We start from the raw sequence: 19,813 nt of genomic DNA on the forward strand, positions 1-19,813 counted from the left end.
ATTTTATTCGCGACCATTCTCGTTTTCAATTGCTTTAGCTGGAAGCGAATCCGCAAATCGCAACCAAATCCCAAAGGATTTCCATTTTATTTCGTGCGTTTGCAATTTGCATGGTAATTGCTGATGATTGGAATGGGATCGGATCTGATCCGATCCACCTGGAAATGGCAATTTAGCCCCGCTAACAACCGTCCCTGGATTCCCTAACTAAGGACGTTCAGCGGAGTCTTAATCTGGATCCGGATTAATGGTTCTATATTCAATAAATTGCCGCTTTCAATTGTTATTGTTTCCTTTCAGGCTGCGGCTGCCCCCGGCCTGTCCGAAACTCACCACGGATCCACCATCACCAGATGGTAATATACATAATTTATAAGGACAACGTCGGCGACTTTTGGTTACCCTAACATAAGATAAAAGCCGACATTTTATATTAGAGAGTAGCTGTTGTTTCTTATCCATTTAATTCATTTTTATTTTATTTTCCATCACTTGCAGACAAATAATTTCAATGACATCTCATATGCTGGACGATCTTTTGAATATCACGAAAATTAATCTAGTTCATATACAAACTTATATGAAACTATTATTTTTTCCAACCAAAACAGAAGGCAAACATTCATTTATCGAGTCTCTTACATGAAAAAATGAAAATGCACTGAACGACACCGAAAAGTGTGTATGCAGAAATGGAATTTGGGATGTTGTTGGTTTTCCTCCTTTCTGAATACCTTGTTGGATGGATTTCTTTTTTTATTTACTGTTTCATTCAGGAGATATTCTTCTGGCATAATTTCTGCGCATTTAATTGAGCTCCCATTTGATCTTATAGAAGTTTGGGGTCACACATATCCATCGTTACGTGGACAAACATCACCAACTCCCGGTACCAGCTTTATATCTTAAATTTTCCGTAGCAAACGTCATCTCAATTCGTGTATACTCTTTATAAGTGCCACCAATCCGCTCTTCACCGATCGTTCCTTTTGGTGTTTCGTTTCTTTGCCGTTCCCCGACTTGCGGCTCTTGGGGCTCACCTTAGTCAGTCTCTGGCGATCGAACGGTGCACACCTGCTAGCGGGGTTTTGGTAAGACAGCGTCGACGCTGACGGCGACGGTGAAGAGTGATCGTGATCTCGCGCGAGTGCGTGGAAGCGTAGAAAGAAACGAAGAAGCAACAAAACAAATTGAAGAAGCCACTGCCGGGCATATACATATGTACATACGTGTGCACATGTGTGTGCGTGCTTAATCTATGAAAAGTGAATAACTAAAACGAGCTCAAAGCAACAAAAGTGTGTGTGCGTGTAAGAGAGTGAGTAAAGTAAAAGAAACCAACAAAAATTAGTGTTTCTTGTATCTCTAGAAGAAACAGCCGCAAAAGGCAAATACATACATATGTAAACGTATAAGTGATATTTGCGTGTGGCTCTGTGTGTGTGTGTAGAAAAGCAAAAATATACATATATATGTATGTTGTATGTATGAAAGCAGCAACAAAAACATCAAAAACTTTCTTTTTTTTGCGCTACCTTTTGGCTGGTAACTTTGTTTTTGTGACTTGCGGCTTTTGTTTATTGCATTGTTGTTGCCTGCTGCTGTTGCCTGAGTGCCGCTGTGAAATTTGTTGCAAATTTTATAATTTGCCCAGTGTGTTGCACCTTTTCGCTGCCTAATTAACGGGCTGCCACGGCCACGGCCAGTCTCTGGAAAAATGTTGAAAAGAATGTGAATAAATTGAAATTTGTGGAAGGAAGGAAAACGATTTTAAATAACAATAAAAACAAAACTGCAGAAAATGGAGAGAGACGCTGCGCCACTGCACTCCTAGCCGGATATGCTCCTCCGTGGTCAACCTGTCTGCCCACACACACTGGCATACAGGAACGCAAGCACACACGGATACAAGCACACTTCTCTCCCTGTCTGTCTCGCCTGCAATGTGATCTGGCCTGTCCACTCCGCTAAATTGCCAAGAGCACTTGCCCCCCTGCCCCCCTGCCGCACTGCTCTATGATACTCCCCACTCAAGTGTCCCGTTCCAGCATTTAATACTGTTACTTGTGCCATTTTGCGCGCACTTGTGCCAATTTTGTATGCAACAGCAGTAGCATTAGCAGCCTCTGCCTCTGCCCTCCCGCTGCTTGTCGCTTGATTTTTGCTTTTCGATAATTTAAAGCTAACATTCCTTCGAGCCGCAAAAACCGCATTTCTTGCAAACCCCATTACCCGCCTCGGTTTGGGGCTGGCTGGCTGGCTTTTGGAAATCTTCAATTTGTTGTGCCTTTCCGTTTTTTTTGCATTTTTGTTTGGGTGAAATTCGTTCCGTTATTAACGTTGCTTGTGTGCAAAAACTAATTGAAAATATCGTGCAATAGAAAGAGAAATAGAAAAAATAGAAAAGGAAAGCATTAATCAAAAAACATCAATCACAAAAAATCGCATGATTAATGGCAGCGTTTTGAGGTGAGTCTGAAATGGAAGAGAAAAATAAATGAAGAAATCTGTGGACTTACGAGGGAGGGTCTGACTCAGAAAAGTATTCTGCAATCAAATCTGAGATTCTTAAGTATCTGCGATGAATCTGCAGAGTTAGCGCCGATGCATATGAATCGGACAGTCACAAGCGTCTTATGCAACACTCTCTCCTGCTTCTTGCGGCGGCAGACTCCACTCCTCTCTCCACTCTCTCAAAAAAATGATGGTTATGCAACAGAAAGAGCACCAAAAAAGCTTTAATGTAATCCCATGAGTCATTTAACCCGAGAAGAAGATGGAAAAAAGCAAATGTAATTACCAACTTCAACTTCCGTTGGGCGTTGAAAGAGTCTCGAAAAGAAAGCAAATCTGGACTTCGGAAGAAGCAGAAGTTAAGCCTAAACAAGCGCCAGCGTGGGCGAATCATTCATTGGAAAAGCCAGAGGAGAAACAACAGGAAAATGACGAAACGGAGTCATTTAATGACAGACGACGACCCGACAACTGACAACAGGCAACAGACACAACAATCCCAAAGCGACAACACGCCCACGAAGCAGCAAATTGTGTGCTTGTTGTTTACAAGAAAAACTTTCTATTTCATTCGCGCTTCTCCATGCGTACCATTTCCCATTGCCTTTTTCAAGGTTTCACGCGAAAATCCCTTTCGGTTCCGATGTCCCAGACTGAACAGATATTAAACAAGAAAGAAGAGCAAACTTCAGAGACCGAACATTGAGATACCCTTTACCAGGTGTGAAAGTAGAGAGATATTGATTGAATTCTCCTGGATATAGAGACCGTCATGTACATACATACATATGTATGTATGTATAGTTTGGTTGGTAAATCGTCTAAAACTTAAACTGAAAGCCAGAAAGAAAGATATCATTTGAACAGACAGAACGGAATGAATAAATATTAAATAAATAATTACTTAAGATCTGCATAAATGCTTCCCTCTCTAGTCAGCAAACACAACTGCTAAAACAGAGTATACCCTCTGTTAGTGAATAGTAAAAACAGAAAACTGCCAAAAATCGTCTGCGGGCATGACTCAACCCCCTGTTGCACATGTTACCGGCTGAATCCGGTCGTGTCCGGCTCTGAGATCACGTAGCAGAGCAAAACAAAGCCAGCAACCTTTACCTTTACCTTTCCTTTCCTTTTCTTGCCTTTGCCTCAGCTCTGCTCTGTCTTTGCCCCCGACTGTTGCCGCTTCTCTCGATGCCTCGATGCCTCGATGCTTTCACTTTCCAACTAATGCTCGGCAATTGCTTTTGCGGTTTGCGAGGCCTGATCTTGTTTTGGCTTCTGATTAGCAGAGACTCGAGACACATTCGGTAATCGTTCGGTAAGGCCGCAGGATCGATTAGAGATCATAGCATCGTAATGGCTTTGGAGATCTACATATGCGAGTGGTCTGGAATTTCACTTTTGCTTTCTGACACCTCAAATTGTGCCCCAAACTTTCGCTGCAAACCAATTTCTGTGCGCGCAGACTCTGGACATCAATCAAAATTAGCATCTCAATCAGTTGAGAGTGCAGTTAGTTTTTTGAATGGAGCCTTTAACTCGAGACTTTATGCAATCTTCGGAAAGCTGTTTCTGAAAGTATTTCTTTTCCATTGAGCCCTGGAGATACGACACCAAACAGAAACAAAGTTGGAAAACGGATTTACATAAGACAGGGGCAAGGGCCAAAGCAATTGTAGAGCACTCGGGGGGCTTATGATGGTCTCTATGGCCTGTGGCTGGCTGATGTAATACCTGCCACTTTTAATGGCTTTTAATGGTATTCCCCATCGGATTTCGTGGCATAAACAAAAGACTCAAGACACAAACTCTAGAATACATTTTGATTAGTTTTCTAACCAGTTTTTTCTACTTTTTTGCAGCATAAATCTACGTGAGGAAAGCAGAAAGATGCCACCACTGAGTTCAATTCAACAATAAAAAACTCTAAAATACACAAAACAAAGCAACAGAAAGATAGAAACCCTCAAAGAGTGGCACAGAAGCGAGGAGGCACGCGAAGGAGCATTAGATTTATGCAAAAATGCGACGAAAGCCACAAAACTTAACAGAAAGTAAACAATCGAGCAGTAGAGACGGAGACGAAGACGAAGGTGGCGGAACAATCCATAGAGGTGGCACCTCCGCATCGTCAGCAAGTTCCAACGATTCAAACAATAGAATGCCAAGAGACCATCGACACATGATGGCCGTGTGCCTGGCCCTGCTGCTGCTGCTCGTCCAAGCAACGGGTAAGTAAAGAGGGATGAGGGCGACATACAGTGTCAAGCGCAACAAAAGAACTTCACATGAATTGAGTTAATAAATTAATTGTGTGGCAGGCCACAAGCTGCCAACTTTCCCGATTTGAGAGGATGAAAGTTGTCGATAGGAGAGCCGATAGAGCCTTTACACGTGATCCTAAAGTACCTCTAGCCCTACGCTTTCCCACTTTTCCTATTACCAATAGAACCAATACCAAGAACCAGTTAAATTCATAATATCTACATAATTTCCACGGAATTCTGAGCGTTAAAAATGCATGAAAAATAACATAAATTCTCCCAAAACACATACATACATTCATACAAGTATGCCTGTGTACGTGTGCCGATGAAGATGCTCCAACACGGCTCGTACGTGCCCCGTCTTAAGCTTTTTAGAAAGCTTGCGTTTGCTGCATAATTGATTAGGCGTTACTAAGAATGCGCATAGGTTTGGAGGCTCCCCACTGTTTTGGTCTCGTTGCAAGCAGAAAACTGTGCCAAGCGTAATGAAGTGTGCCCCGGGACTGTACCTGTACTCAGAGGCACAGCTTACCTGTCTGTCTGTCTATCTGTCTATCTGCACACCCGCACAGTCGTGTTCAATTGTTTGCCAAGAAGTTTGTTAATTTTTGCTCTTTCTGCCACTGAAATACGGGTTTGACCCACTCTGGTCTGCCACATATGTATCTCTCTGGAGTGTGGGGGTGACACATTTTGAAACGTTTCAAATATATTTAGAGTCGATCTCGAAACTGGGCTGGCTCCTAGAGCCGATTCCATCATCGCAGTGATCAGGGCGGTGATTCATTCCGGGTTTACTTTGGATTGCACAATCGCGATTATTCATGCCGCAGACATGTCTTGGACATGGGCTGGGACCTGGGTTGGGTTTTTTGTTGCCTGTTGGTTGGTATTCTTTGTCGCTTACCAAGTGCGTGACGTGCGTAAACTCCGAGTTAATTAAAGTTTATTATGACTTGAGCAGACGCGGGTCGATAATCGCCAAGTGTCACACCAGTGGGGATTATATAAGTAAAATTGAGTTAAAATGTAAATGTCATTAAACGGATGGCAATTGGCTTTAAATTGATGATTACGGCTAGAAGAACTATTGAAGAAATACTTTGCTAAGCTTTGTTAAGACAATCCATTTTCATTTGCCTGAACATACAATCCCATTCCATTCCACAGCATTCATTAAAACTACGTGCAAATTCCCCAATTAAGAGCCATACCCGCATGTTTGTGGAAGGCATTCCACATGCTCGTGCGCTGCTTGCTTATGCATTCCAATAGAAAGCACCCCAGCATTCGGCATTAGGCAGCCACTGTAACCGTTTAATTGCGATCCACAACACGTGGGGAAGGGGAATCAATTAAAATTAAAGCTAACTGCACTGTTTACTGGGCCATTTGAGGCCCATTTGAGACTTGTGGCTGCAGCTGGAGCTGGAACTGGAACCTTTCATGCAGCTAATAAGCATCTCGTTTCCTATCCAAGCGGAATTTACATAAGCCTGCAAACAAGGTAGCGGCTAAATTGGTTAAAGTGAAAAGATCTGTGAGAGAGCGGCAGCAGCAGCAAACTTAATTAAAAAGAATCTTCAATTGAGTTATGGCTTCAAGAAACACAAGAAGAGGCAATGCCATGGTAACAGTTACAGCCCATGTAACGGCTCATTTTGGGGGCCTGGCCTGCCTCCGATATTTGTGGAACTATAACGAATTGAAATCTCTTTTGGGAAGGGCTTTCCCTGGAAAAGTGTCAAAGAAAGCGGGATGAGTCGGCCTTTTATTTTCCAGAGTCATGGAATCATTCAACGAGACAATCGATAGATCGATGCGATTGGCTGCGCTGCTGCGGTGCTGTGACACTCTAACCCACTGACTCCCTCCTCTGTTGCATCTTTCGTTTTCATCTCTGACTTTCGGCTCCAACTGTTAAGCTGATTACATTTTCAGATTAGCCTGTTTCCACAAACAATTTGCCCTCAACATTTTTCAGCATCTTTCTTTATTTTATTTTGGGTTTTTGGCACATTTCTGTTACATGGCCCACTTGCCGCAAAGAGAGTCGGAGAGAGAGGGAGAAAATATAAATAATCAAAAGGAAGAAACGAAAAAAATTGTGGCTCAATGCGCCAGAAGAAGAAGAAAAGAAGCCGCCGTCGTTGCCGTTGCAGCCTGAACAAAAATTTATCGCTTCAGATTTTATTGGGTCAAGAGGCAGGTTCGTTTGGCAGGTTTTTTCTTTGATTTGGTTGGGTCTTTCTCTGGTGTGGATTCTTGGTGGGCTCCGTCCGGCCACTCAAAATCTCTTGGAATGTTGACGCAATTAATTATGGGATATTTTTGTGAACAGGTGTGCCCGATGGAACCCCTAAGGAGTAATCCACGTCAAAGAAGAAGATCTCGATCGAACTGAGAATGGGGATGTTCCTTTCTTGAATGGGAATCCCATTAACTTCTGGGTTCTACAGAGTTCCCCTAAGAGTCCTCTCTCTTCCTTTCCCCTTCTGTAATTATGAAAGTTCAGCATCTGATGCTCGTTAATCAGACCACATGCTGATCTTCTGCTGATCTTTCGTTTTCAATTAACGTAAACGTTTCCTCGCCCCAACCCGAGCCCCAACCCCTGTCGGGGATCTTTCAATCGGAGGCGAGCACTGCCTGAGCTTGGAAGCGTCTCCCAATCACAACACGAAACTGAATCCGAACCCGAAGCCGTATCAATAACTGCATACTTTCCCTTTCCCGTGAGAAGAGATACTCTCTCGGAGTTTCGGATAAAAGATGCCCAAAATTGTACAATGAAATTCGGCACAACGAAAGTTGTACCCAAACAAAGAGAGGGAGAAGGAGAAGGCAGTGAAGGAGAAGGAGAGATAGACTCCCATTGGGGCAGGTAGACTGAAAGAAACATCTCTGAACCCACAATTTATCTCGTTTTTCCTCCATGTTCGTTCTTCTTTAATGGGTTGTCCTGCCTCCGGCGGCGGCATCTCTGGGACGCAACTCGAGTCTCAGAGTTGGGGAGAGACTGGGAGAGGGAGAGGGAGAGAGGAACCCTTTCATGTCGCGGCGTTGACAATCAATGGCAATCAATGAAGATATGTTGCCCCTTTCGAACCAGTTCGCATTGGAATCTCTTTTCAGCTGGCATTCTTCCATCCCCGACATTCATTTTTGCATAAACGTATCTACGGCGCAACAGACAAAAGACTTGGACAGCAAACTTCCTTTTACCGAATGGAAAAACATAAAATTCTCATTAGTTTTTCCCAAAAAAGAACATAAATACCAAAAGAAAAAACCAAAAGAAAGTCATATAAATCGAACTTTACATTCAGTCGAAAGCCCCAGTAACTGTCCTGCTCTATCAATCCTATTACGTGGCCTGGGCGTTATAAGAAAGAAAATAATGTACAAACCATTTACTTAAAATAGTTTTCCATGAATCCGTGAAGAAAGCGAACTATCATACAATTGCAAACAATCTTTAGAGCTTGAAAATAGTATTCTTCTGCAAATATTTTCCTTATAACTCTAAAAGCTAGGCTAAAAGTAAGAAAACGAAAAATACGAACATAAAAAGTTTCGAAAGGAAAAAAAAGAAGATCTGAGAGTGTCTCTGGGAGGTAAAGCGCCGTTAAATGGGTGCAGTTAGGCACGCACACACCTGTATCTATCTGGGCCTACGGCCTGGCATGACACAATAATGCCCACGCACACACAGACACGCACTCTCACAGACACTTTACCCATTTCTACCAGTATTTGGCACGCCAGTCAGAAATAGCCTAATAAAAAGCTGGCTGACAGACAGAGAGACAGACAGAAAGAAAGACAGAAGAGTATATGCTGTACACATATATGTATGTAACTATAGATTCTCTTTATATACAGACGAGCCGGTTCTGTTGGTCACTTGTTGTAGACTTTTATTTGACGCGCACACACACAGATAAACAGATACACAGATCAAGAAACATAAACAGATACACAGATACAGAAACAGAGACTTGAACTTGTCACAGACCATTAAGACCATATTGGCCGGCAACTTGTTTCCGTTTGGTGGATACTGTGGGTACATTGACACAGTTTCATTTGGTGAGAAGAAACATAGACACACACAGAGAGAGAGAGAGAGAGAGAAAGAGAGATGATGGAGAAATGGTGCGAGAGAGCGGCTTATCAATCAATAAATTCTCAACAGAGTTCTCCAAGCAACGTGGAACGTGTTTCTCTGACAGATTCGCCTGAAGGGGCGTCATTTCTGTGCCCGTTCTTGGCCATGTTGTAGTATTTCCAGTGTTCTATTTACTCTCGCATTTAAAATATGATTTTTAATTGTTCAATTAGTGCTCCCCCCTCCACCCAGATCGACAGATCCAAACGCTCCATCGTAACTCTGGGTTACTGACCCAAGAAGCGGCATGGGAAATACTTTTCCCGACACAAGTGGCAGTGGGCACGACAAAGATTTCAAATATGCGCCAGCACATTCCTTATCCAGAGATCGTGCAGATCGCTTATCGCCTGCTAAATTGCAGCTAGTTATAGGGCTACAATCTTGTTGCTTGTTGCCTGTTTTTGTTCTTTTCTTGTTCTGGGACACTCTGGGACTGGCCATTAGCGCGGGTCTGGCCATTGTTCTGGCTAGAACTGGAATGCGTTGTGGCTTCTTCCCCCACTTGCCGCTCTTAATTAAGCATCTCTTTGGGAGAATTAGATTTCATAAGTGGCGGCAATTAATTCGTGAATCCCTGCAGAAGCCCCCCTTGGTATGCGAGGATGTTTTTCTTTCCAGTGTTAATTTTTGTTCGGCGTGTACGAGTACGCCTTCGAACCATAGGAGCTATAAGAGCCAACAGAGCGCATCCAGCGGCTGCTAATAAATTTTCCTCTCCTTCTGCTGGTTGTGTCTTGGATTTTGGCTTAGACATGCCCCTCCGCGGGGGCCAGGCAGCGGAGCGTAACCAGCAGTAGCAGCAGAAATGCAGACCGCTGCAACCGGCTTTGGCTTTGGCTTTGGCTCTGACTTTAGCACTGAGTCTGGGTTTAAGGCGGTTAGATCAGAGCCAGACCTTGATTAAGGTCATTCGCTTTGAAACCTTCGCTTCAGTCTAGTCCCAGGGTCCAATACAGTCCCAGGATGCTACAAAGTACACTCGAAGAAAAGGAAAGTTTCTTAGCTTAGGATGGGATACTAGGGACTATTTCTTCTAGTATTTCTGTGAGATTTCCAGAAGCCACTTCGATTTGGGTATATCTAATGCGAAGACACGCGCTGCCAAATGCAAAATGCAAAAACTTAAAGGCCAAAGGCCAAACGTCATGGTCAAATAGAAAGAAAAGCGAGAAGACACGATGGTTATGGATGGTGCTATGGAAAATCAGTTTTCCAGTGAAATTTCACTAGACAACAACTTCAGTCGGAGTCTCAAGTGAATTGAAGTGATGTCGTCTTTGGTCTTGGGTCTGGCGACTTCTTCCCATTCGTCTTTCTGTTAATTGCAGCGCATGCATTTCAGCTGGAAAGAGCTGGCCAGAAGGGGAGAAGAAGACACATTTCTAGTTCTTTTCAACACTCCGTCATCTGCTGCTTCTGCTGCTGCTGCCCCATGGCCAATTGTTTGTGCAGACACAACTGTGGAACAACAGCCTAGTGATTGTCTGAGAAGTTCCTCTGTTTGCTTTGCTAATGAAATATGTACATATGTACATATCTACGGAATGACGCAGCATTCGGAGAAGTGAATCCACGACTTTCCTTTGTGGCTCAATTTTCGTTTATAGTTTTACGGCCGTCCCAGGAATGCCCCAAGGCAAATCAATTAGCACTAAATCAAATTTTAAATGCCACAGCTTGGACAACGCCCTCAAAAAAGAAGGGGACCCGAATCCAAATCCGGACCCGGACCCCGGATCCCGAACTGGAACTGGAACTGGGAGCTTGTGGATCGTGAGGCGTGCCTCACAGATGATGGGTCTGTTCCTATAAAAGAAATCTTGGCCAAAAGCCAAAAGCCGAGTAAAATAGCCACAGACAATGTTTATGAGTGGAAAAGAAACAAATGTAAAAGCGAGGTGGGGATTAGATTCGTTTAGATACCAGTATATTGTCCGAGATTGCTTTGAAAGAGTAGAGGAAATCGCCGTATGAGAAATGTGAATGGTTATGTGATGTTTAGGCCTGACCAAATGATGCTTTTATAGGGGCCTCTTAGATATACGATTTAAGGAAATTTAATCAGTAACATTCATAGCTATAACTGTGTGCTTTGTTTAAAGCAGACTTAACCTTTTCTTAGATCTGAAAGACTTATAAATTGCACGCAATTTCTATGGTAAAGAATTGTTTATTTGTGTCTGAGATTGTCTTTAAGCTTGAGTGAAAAAACACAGAAAATTAAACCAAAAATGTATTTGAATTATGTTTTTCTCAGTTCCTGCTTTCAATTACCTTCACTTTCGACTCTTAACTTGAGGTATTATTTATATATAATTACATAAATGTATTTATTTATGGTGAACACATGACAAATTGTCGACTGTTGGCTCTGCAGCAAACCATAAAATAGTATTATTGCACAATCAGTGCTCCGCCTCCTGATCCACCGCCGAAAGGCCCCACCAAACTGTGTGTCTTAGGGATGACACGTCGTATGCGTAATGCGGCTGTACGTGTGCCAAATATTGGAGTATTCGTATGTATTTCATAAGCAATTATCCACGCCAGCTCCGGTCTGGCCTTCCCGCAGAGTCTGTGCCTTTTTTGGGAAATCTAGCTCCGTCCGAGAAGTGCAGCGAAATAGAAAGTGATTTTCTGTCGTCAATTTGCAGGCGCTGAAATTGCCAATTTACCTGGAGACTTGGAGTTGGAGACGGAGTAGGAGTTGGAGTGTATGTTAAGACACAAATCGTGCTGCCTCCCACTCCCCAATTGGGCCGCTGTCGTGGGGGCTGAAGTAGCGCTTAAATTAGTGTAGGCAAGCGCTGGAACTAATGACGATGTTGCCACAGTCGGAGTTGTCATCTAGCCAAGGTGCATTCAACCCGGCGTGCAGCCCCGAGAGTCCCAATTGAAAGAGTTTTACTTTCATTAGTAGCAGCAGCAGCAGCAGCAGCAGCACAAGCAGCCGCCCGCCTGTTGTCCGTGAAAGTGCTGCCTGCAATTCAATTTTTGAGATTTTCAAAATGTGTGTTACACATTTACCCAACTCTGTCCATGTTCATGTTCATGTCCATGTCCACGTAAACGTCCAGGTCCCAGGTTCAGGTTCAGATTCAGGTTCAGGTCCGAGTCTGGTAATTTCACAGCCTCTGGCGGCGGATCAGAGCCAATCCAGAGACAGACTCACTTTCAGCCAATTCAATTTGGAATCGATTAAAAGTGAAAAATGAAAAACAAAATAACAACAACAACAGCAACAGCGACAGCGAGCGAGGAAAGTGAAAAGTGTGTCTCTGGCCATATTCGAGCGGCCTTTTGTCAGAGTTGGCCAAAAGGAAGCGCTAATTAAATTAAGTAAAATGGAAAAAATGCCAGCAAATAAAGCGAGTAGAAAGTGAAACAGAGTATTTCATATTTCAATCAGAGTTTGATCCCGTTTAGAGCGACAGGTGAAAGCGAAATCTCTGTCCCAAAACACGATCGAGAGCCAGAGCCAGAGCCCAGCACCAGCACCAGCGCCAGTGCCAGCACAAGACCCACAATTGGGTTAAGCTCAATAACTAAACGTGTTCCGAGCTGTTCCGGAGTGTTAAAGTGTGAATTATGAGCCCAGCATAGCAGATTTATGTACGTTTTAGCCTTTAACTGGTTCCGGCCTGGTCTACACTCCCATAGCAGCCCCGGCTTAAGAGCCAGAAGATGACATGCACTTGCCAAAGCCAAAGAAAGATAGGAGTCTCTGTCTCCGTCTCCGTCTCCGTGTCCGTGTCCGTCTCCTCTGGGTCTTAGGTATACTCGTTCTCGCGTAGAAGCGTAGAAAGCCAGCAGGCAAATAAATCTCTAGAAATCTTTTCGGTGGAAGGTGTCAAACAATTGATCAAACATAATCCACTTTCGTGGCGGGTCTTCGTTTTCCAGTTTTGAGTTTAGTTCTGTGCTTGGATTGCATATAGAGGGGAAGTCTCAAGAGTTGGTTCTCATAAGAAAGTAGTGTATATTTAAGTCCGGCTCTTCTCAGGATGATGCTCTGTAAATACTAATAAAACTCCAGAAACATGTATCTGGGGGTCCCCTCTACAAAAGACAGGTCTAGAACTGAGAGGAGATGCACTTTTCAGAACAAACTATATTTCAAACTCTATAATTTTGTTTTTGCTTTGGGTTTCTATTTAATCCTCGAATCTTGAGGATCGTTTTGATCTGGCTACACATTCAGCAGACCAAAGACTCGCTAGAGGAAGTCTCAAGTGCTTGTCCTCATTCGATTGCAATCTGAGCAAAACAATCTATATTTAAGTTGGCTTTTCTCATTAATCTGCAATAGCCAGAGGAAAATGATGAAAATCAGCAGTGGCAGCGGCAGCGGCAGCGGCAGCAACAACCACATATTCGTACAACATGCAATACACGACGATGTCTTGGCATCTTTTCAACGCTTGACGTAGCAATTTGTGAAATTTGAAATTCTTCCTACCGCAGTAGAGTGCGGATCTATCTGTATCTCCGAGTATATCTGTATCTGCGTGCTCTTGCCTTGTGGCAACTTATCATGGAATGGGCCTTCACAATTGTGACAGATATGCAAGCAGCAGATGTGATGTGTGCAAGCCCACAATTTCGAAGGCAAACCAAATACAATTACAAATGTGTATGCATGTACGAGTGTGTATGAAAAGAGAGTGAAAAGAATACCCCAGAGCCCACGGCACAGAGGGGAAAGGAGGTGAAGAAGAAGATGGGGGGCGGACACACTTGACATGGAAAACAAATGATGCCTGGAGATGGAAACTGATCTTGGAATGGGCTGGGCTGGGCTGGGCTGGGCTGAGCTTTGTTTGCCTCACAAATGCAAATGAATCTCGTTGACAATGACAGAGCGAACAAAGAAACAGAAATAGGAACAGAAAGAAACGGAGACCCTGAAAGAGGTGCAGGGGGCAGGCGCATGTGGCGAGATGGCAAGTGAAAAGTGAAACCTGCAGTGGGAAGGTTCTTTCAGGGCGATGATGGATGCGAGTGAAAACTGAACGCCCAGGCCAGGGCCTAGGAATGTCACCAAAAGGGGAAATGCACCCAGAGAAAAAAGAGCCCTGAAATTGTAATATTTAAACGTAGATTTGAGAATGTACACCAACATATTGGCTCCGAGGGTACATACATTTTGAAATCAATATTTTATTTAAATTGGTATATTCATATTTAATTAAATGCATTGCCTTTCCAATTTAATATACATATGTACATGCAATGTAATCCATACGCCAAATTCCCCACTAAACAATTAAATAGTTGTGAAGTCCTCGGACAGATTAAAAAAAAAAAATTAGATAATGCTACATACAATTTTGATTTACTTAAAATAAATATATTTCATATACAAAAGATATATATTTTATATTTTAATTAAATATTTCCATATTTATTTAGATTAAATATACTTTCTTCGAATTTAATATTTAAATATTAATGCTATTATTAACATTTATTTTAAAGTTTTATAAAATTTATTTTAGGACTAACAATGGTTCGATGTCAAGATTAAAAGGCCAATCAAATGAACTGTGGACTACCATTGTATCTGATGGGGGTATATAGTAGTAATTCCAACCGAACTGAGGCAGATTGGATTTGGAAATAGTAAAAGCCAAAATCTTAGCACGTTCTAATGTGTGGTGGCCTGGCTTGGGTTCTGAGACTGAGAAATTAATTCGAGATTGTATTCCTTGTCAAGAACTGCATATTCACTGCCTAGTGATTACACTACACTATGTTTCTATTTAAAGACCTAAGTATTTATTTTAAATATTCGTGTTTCTTTTTACTATGCCATTTTTCTCTGGGTGTATTTTTAAGTTTAGAAAACTAAATCTCGGATTCTGCTAACGAGTCCCCTTTTTCTGTTTTACAGTGGCCCAGCACGAGAGCATCTCCCAGATCTCCCCGAAGTCGAGCAGCCAAGGGAATGACCGCCTGAGCATCGAGAGCACCATTGCGGACTCCATCAACGGCCTGGCCGAGAGAGAGTCCACGCTGCAGGACGACAACGAGAATGAGACGCGGGCGGAGCGAGTGGAGCGATCGGCCTCGCCCATCCTGCATGACCAGCACAACCAGGGGAATGGCGGGAAGGCGGGCGGGCGGCCGAACGACGTGCACTTCCCCCAGAACCAGGAGAAGGACGTGTCCGCGGGCAGGTACTTCCACTACAACATCAAGCCCACGGGCACCTATGACAGCCAGGAGGAGCAGCCCGAGCAGACGCAGAGGATCAGAGCGGGAAAGACTCTGTCGGGGAGTAGTAGCAGCAGCAGCTTGGAGCAGTCTTTTTTAGGGAAGGGGGACCTGCGACCGCTTACGTCGGGGTCCCCAATCAGGCCGAGCAGTACTGTCACCTCGTCGACGGGGGCCAGTGCCACCCAGGCGCCGCATAGTCCCCGGCAGAACGGCAACCCGGACATACAGGACATCATCACGGGCATTGTGAAGCTGCTCAATGGCAACGTGAATGTACACGCGAACACCCAGGGCGTGCGTCGGCCGTCGGCCAGCAGGATCAACAATCGGGGGCCACCGCGGATTTCGGAGACGCAGAACCTCCCGCCCATCGACTACGAGGCCCAGAAGCCGGGAACTTCGATGCGTCCGCCTCCGTATCCCTTCGACCGACCGGAGCGACCCTTCATCACGGGCGTTCCCATTCCCGAGCAGATAGTGCCCCTCCGTCCGGGCTTCGTCAGCAATCGGCCGCCCTGGTACCGCAACAAGCCGCGTCCGCCCATCACCACGAGTGTGGGCGGCAGTCGGCGCCCCCTGCCGCAATACAAACCCCTTCCCGCTCCCCAAGTGCTGCCCTCGCCACAGCCCCAGGAAAAGCTGGAGCAGCAGGATCTGCTGGAGAAGCAGCACCAGCTGCAGTTGCAGCAACAGCAGCAGCAGCAGCAGCAGTCGTTGCAGGCGCAGGATGACGGTGTTCCGCCCACGGATACCACCTACGACTCGGAGTTCTCCAACGAGGATGCCAATGCGCAGTATATTGAGGTATCCGACCAGGACACAGATTCCACCGGTGGCGGCGAGATCGATGATGAACTGCAGCCGCCTCCTCCCGGCCCTCTTTCAACGCCCAATCCTCCCGCAACCACGCCCACATCTCCCAAGAAGAAGCACAAGCCAAAGCCCGTTAGCGAAAAGAAGAAGGTGCCGCAGGAGGAGCCGGAGCTGCCACCAGATGGTGGCTACACCACCATCGTGGAGACCAGCTCCGTGGTCCACACCGTCATGGGCGGGATGTCCTCCACCTACGTGCCCATGTCGATGGACAGCTCTGAGGCCCTTGATCTGGATCCCTCCACCGAGGAGGTGATCTTCATGACGGCCAATCGTACACCCGGCCTGGAGACGGGTGCCACCTCCCACTTGACCACATCGGGCATCAGCACGGCCATCGCCGCCACTCCGTCGCTGGCCATCGAACCGTCGCCCTCTAAAGAACACACTACCACTACTAGCACCTCAACCACCACTACAACCACTCCGAGTACCACCTCCACCTCAACCTCAACCACCACTGAAAGAGCGCCCAGTACCAACTCCAACTCCAACCCCAACTCTAACACCAATGCCACTCCGCCTGCCCCCTACCATCCCCGCCCCGGCATCGTCCTCGACGATCCCGAGTTCAAGCCCGGCGGCAGGCCACGCCCGCCAGCTGGCAACCAGCGACCGGCGGCGCCTCCACCGCAGCCCAATCCCCCCATCCAACCCACACGGCAGCATCTGCCGCCTGGCTACGGGGAGATCTTCGACGTGACGCTGTCGGCCATCCAAGGGCCGGGGCCCAAGGGCAGCGGCTCCAAGCAGACGATCAACATCAAGCCGTACGGATCGTATGGAGCGGGTGGCCAGGGCGGAGGACAGAGGCAGGACGACATTATTGTGTCGGCATCAGGTGACGAAGGCTTCGTCTCGATCGATGGCAAGCGCACTTACATCAATCTCTTTGGTGATCCCACAGATCCCCCGGCGGGGGCCACAACACCGGCCACACGTCTGCCCCAGTTGCCGGGCGCGGGAACGTCTCCGGGAGGAGGTGGTGTTCACCTTGGTGGTGGTTCGGTTGCTGGTTCTGGTTCTCCCTCATCTGCATCGGCTCCCGCGAACGCCGTCACTCAGAGCACCGGCGGATACGTCGTGCCGGAAACGGAAGTGGTGGATCTCCAGGGACAGAGCCAGTCCACCGGAACTGCCGCAGGAGCGTCCACAACAAACGCGGGGCCCACGCGACCGCACTATCGCCAGCGACCCACTCCGCCGCCAGTGAGGATCGATACCTGCATAGTGGGCGACGATTCCACCTGCGATCAGGCGCAGCATGAGCGCTGCAAGACGGACAGCGGCGTCTCCAGCTGCCACTGCAGGCCAGGTGAGATTCCGTCGGCCAGAGGGCTCCTTCTCATGCACCAATAATGACCCCCTTTTTGGGATTCCCTTTCCACAGGCTACTCCCGTCGCAAGCATCGGGAGCCATGTCGTCGGGTCATCTCCTTCCATCTGGGCCTGCGTGTGGATCGCATCTATGAGCATCGCATCGTGTGGGACCACAAGCTGATGGATCGCCATAGCGAACCCTTCGGGCAACTTAGCTACGAATCCATCCGAGCGGTAAGCATCTTCCAAAGAAATACAGAAACGAGGTCTAAGGAAAATCCTTTCCAGCTGGACTCGGCCATGTCAATGACGCCCTACTCGGATGAGTTTATGGAGGCCAAGGTGAACAACATCTATCGGGGAGATCCCAATCTGGGCGGCAACGGAGTCTACGTGAACATGACCCTGAAGGTGAGCATGCCATTCCGATTGAAATACCAATTCATATATTGATTCCCCTGCAGCTGGACGAGAGCGTGGAGACGTTGCGTCCCAATCTGCGCAGCGATGTGCAGAAGCATCTGCTGGGTGTGCTCCATCGCCGGAACAACAATATTGGCAACTCCGTTCTGTATGTGAGCTCTCCGGAGGGCGCTGTCTCGGCGCTGCAGGACCTGGATGAATGCCAGTCGCCTGATCTGAACGACTGCCATTCCGGCGCCACTTGCAGCAACACGTGGGGCAGTTTCCGGTGCGCGTGCGAGGCAGGACTGCGCGATCCCTGGGCCGATCAGCCGCAGCGGGCGGGCCGCGAGTGTCAGGCGTGTTTGGACTCGTTCTGCAACAACCATGGCTCCTGCAGCTACAACGATGAGGGCAGCCAGATCTGCACCTGCGACTCGAGCCACTACGGGGCGCAGTGCGAGATCGATGGCGAGGTACTCGGCGTGGCCATAGGCGCCTCCGTGGCGGCCATCATCATCATTGTCCTCACCCTTGTCTGCCTGATCATGTGGTCACGTCGCTGGCAGCGCGAGCAGAAGAACGCCATGGGATCGCCCGTCTTCGGCTACATGAACACGGCTCCACTGAAGTCTGCGGGACTGCCGCAGGCTGGTTACCAGGTGACGCTGGAGGATCGCATGCGCTGGGCACAGATAGCAGATGTCATGGCCCAGACGAATCACTATGGGGTAAGTGCCTATTCCGTAGTGAGCGCCATAATCGATTGCTGAATTCCTATTCTTTCTGCTCCTGACAGGCGGAGCCTATTGGACCCACGCGTCCTTCCTCGGCCATGTTCGCGTACCCAAATCTGGGGGCCATGGGCATGGGAATGGGCACTCTGGGAGGGATGTCGCTGCAGAGCACCATGCAGATGCATCCCAGTGCCACTCTGGCGCCGCCAGTGCCATTGCCCAGGTATGAGCACAGCCATTATTCCCCCATTCTCCCTCGTCTAATCCACGTTTCACTTTGCACTTAGAAGACTTGGCCTGGGTCCGCGCTCGAACGGAATGCGCACGCTGGAGAACTCCAGCTCGAGCGAGGAGGAGGATCGCGCCGATCTGCTGGGACGCAATTTCCAAGTGCCACGCCCGAAGAGTCGCAGCAACGGCAGTATAGCGGTAGGATCACATTATTCATCCATCATCTCCTGAAGATCCTGTAGCTAAAATCTGTACTCTCTCTTTATCGAAACAGAACCAGTCGGGCATCTACTACGATGTGGACTACGAGCCTTCAGGCAACGGCATAGGCAACAGCAGTGTGGATCATCTGTATGGATCGCAGAATCCGTCTGTGACGCATTCATCGGGCAACAACCACATCCCAGGTCCCCAGGGCATACCAATGAGCACATACACCTCCGGTCGGGCGCCCAGCAGCTACTACATGAAGTGACCGGATTAGAGAGCATCCTAGTTAGCCCTGTGTACATATATGCAACCTACATTTAGAGATTTCGATGATTCAGTGGCCTAAAATACTTTTCCACTGCAGTCCCCGTGGCGACTGTAGCTGAGACGCGTTTTGTGCGACCTTCCCTACCCTGACCTGTCCCTCCCATTTAGAATGAGAAGCGTAGACTTAGGACTTAGATTATCCATAGGTTCGAATTAGGGTTAAGCTATGCAAACGACAACTAATCATTAATTTTAAACCTTAAACTAAACCTTTAAATTATTAAAATGCAATCCAGTCCAGAAGTCAAACCCATGAAATTAGCCTTAGCTTGTAGCAATCTATCGATTTAGTTAGGTTACCCTACCAATATAGTTTGTGTGTATGTAAATAAATGAATAAAAGATCTTAATGTTAAAATAAATATTGTTGACGGGAATATTTGGTTAGAGGGACAGTGCCTTTCGTTTGATTAGTTTTGAAACAAGTTTTGAATCTTGGCGCCCAGTGCTTCACAAACTGTACAACTCTTCAGTTTATAGTTTCATCTCGCTCTAACGTATGCATTATACGCATCCACACTAGTCTTTGTTGTGTG

General features: G+C 46.5%; 1 protein-coding gene across 5 annotated transcripts; it reads left to right on the forward strand.

Annotated features, from left to right (window-relative positions):
- Positions 1-1,053: 1,053 nt before the first annotated feature.
- Positions 1,054-19,639, forward strand: LOC108160451 (protein piccolo). Of its 5 annotated transcripts, XM_017294464.2 has the most exons (10): positions 1,054-1,091; positions 2,382-2,469; positions 4,380-4,748; positions 14,852-17,365; positions 17,441-17,604; positions 17,659-17,781; positions 17,835-18,503; positions 18,572-18,732; positions 18,797-18,938; positions 19,015-19,639. In XM_017294464.2, the coding sequence occupies exons 3-10, from the start codon at positions 4,541-4,543 to the stop codon at positions 19,213-19,215; spliced, it is 4,182 nt and encodes a 1,393-aa protein (XP_017149953.1). In that variant the 5' UTR covers positions 1,054-1,091; positions 2,382-2,469; positions 4,380-4,540; the 3' UTR covers positions 19,216-19,639. The 5 variants fall into 5 exon arrangements, with proteins under 5 accessions (XP_017149953.1, XP_017149954.1, XP_033247346.1 ...); XM_017294465.2 differs by lacking the exon at positions 2,382-2,469 and having other exon boundaries at positions 1,060-1,318; XM_033391455.1 differs by lacking the exon at positions 1,054-1,091 and having other exon boundaries at positions 1,778-2,469.
- Positions 19,640-19,813: the final 174 nt, after the last annotated feature.

The sequence above is a fragment of the Drosophila miranda genome, chromosome 3, assembly GCF_003369915.1.
Source record: "Drosophila miranda strain MSH22 chromosome 3, D.miranda_PacBio2.1, whole genome shotgun sequence".
In the NCBI taxonomy this organism is placed as follows: domain Eukaryota; kingdom Metazoa; phylum Arthropoda; class Insecta; order Diptera; family Drosophilidae; genus Drosophila; species Drosophila miranda.

What these genes read in the sequence shown, in the direction of transcription:
- LOC108160451 (XM_017294464.2), top strand. Translation starts at nt 4,541, where the DNA reads ATGCGACGAAAGCCACAAAACTTAACAGAAAGTAAACAATCGAGCAGT. An exon ending in CCCAGACGAATCACTATGGG is followed by an intron (nt 18,504 to 18,571) that starts GTAAGTGCCTAT and finishes TGCTCCTGACAG; the next exon opens with GCGGAGCCTATTGGACCCAC. An exon ending in CCGCCAGTGCCATTGCCCAG is followed by an intron (nt 18,733 to 18,796) that starts GTATGAGCACAG and finishes CTTTGCACTTAG; the next exon opens with AAGACTTGGCCTGGGTCCGC.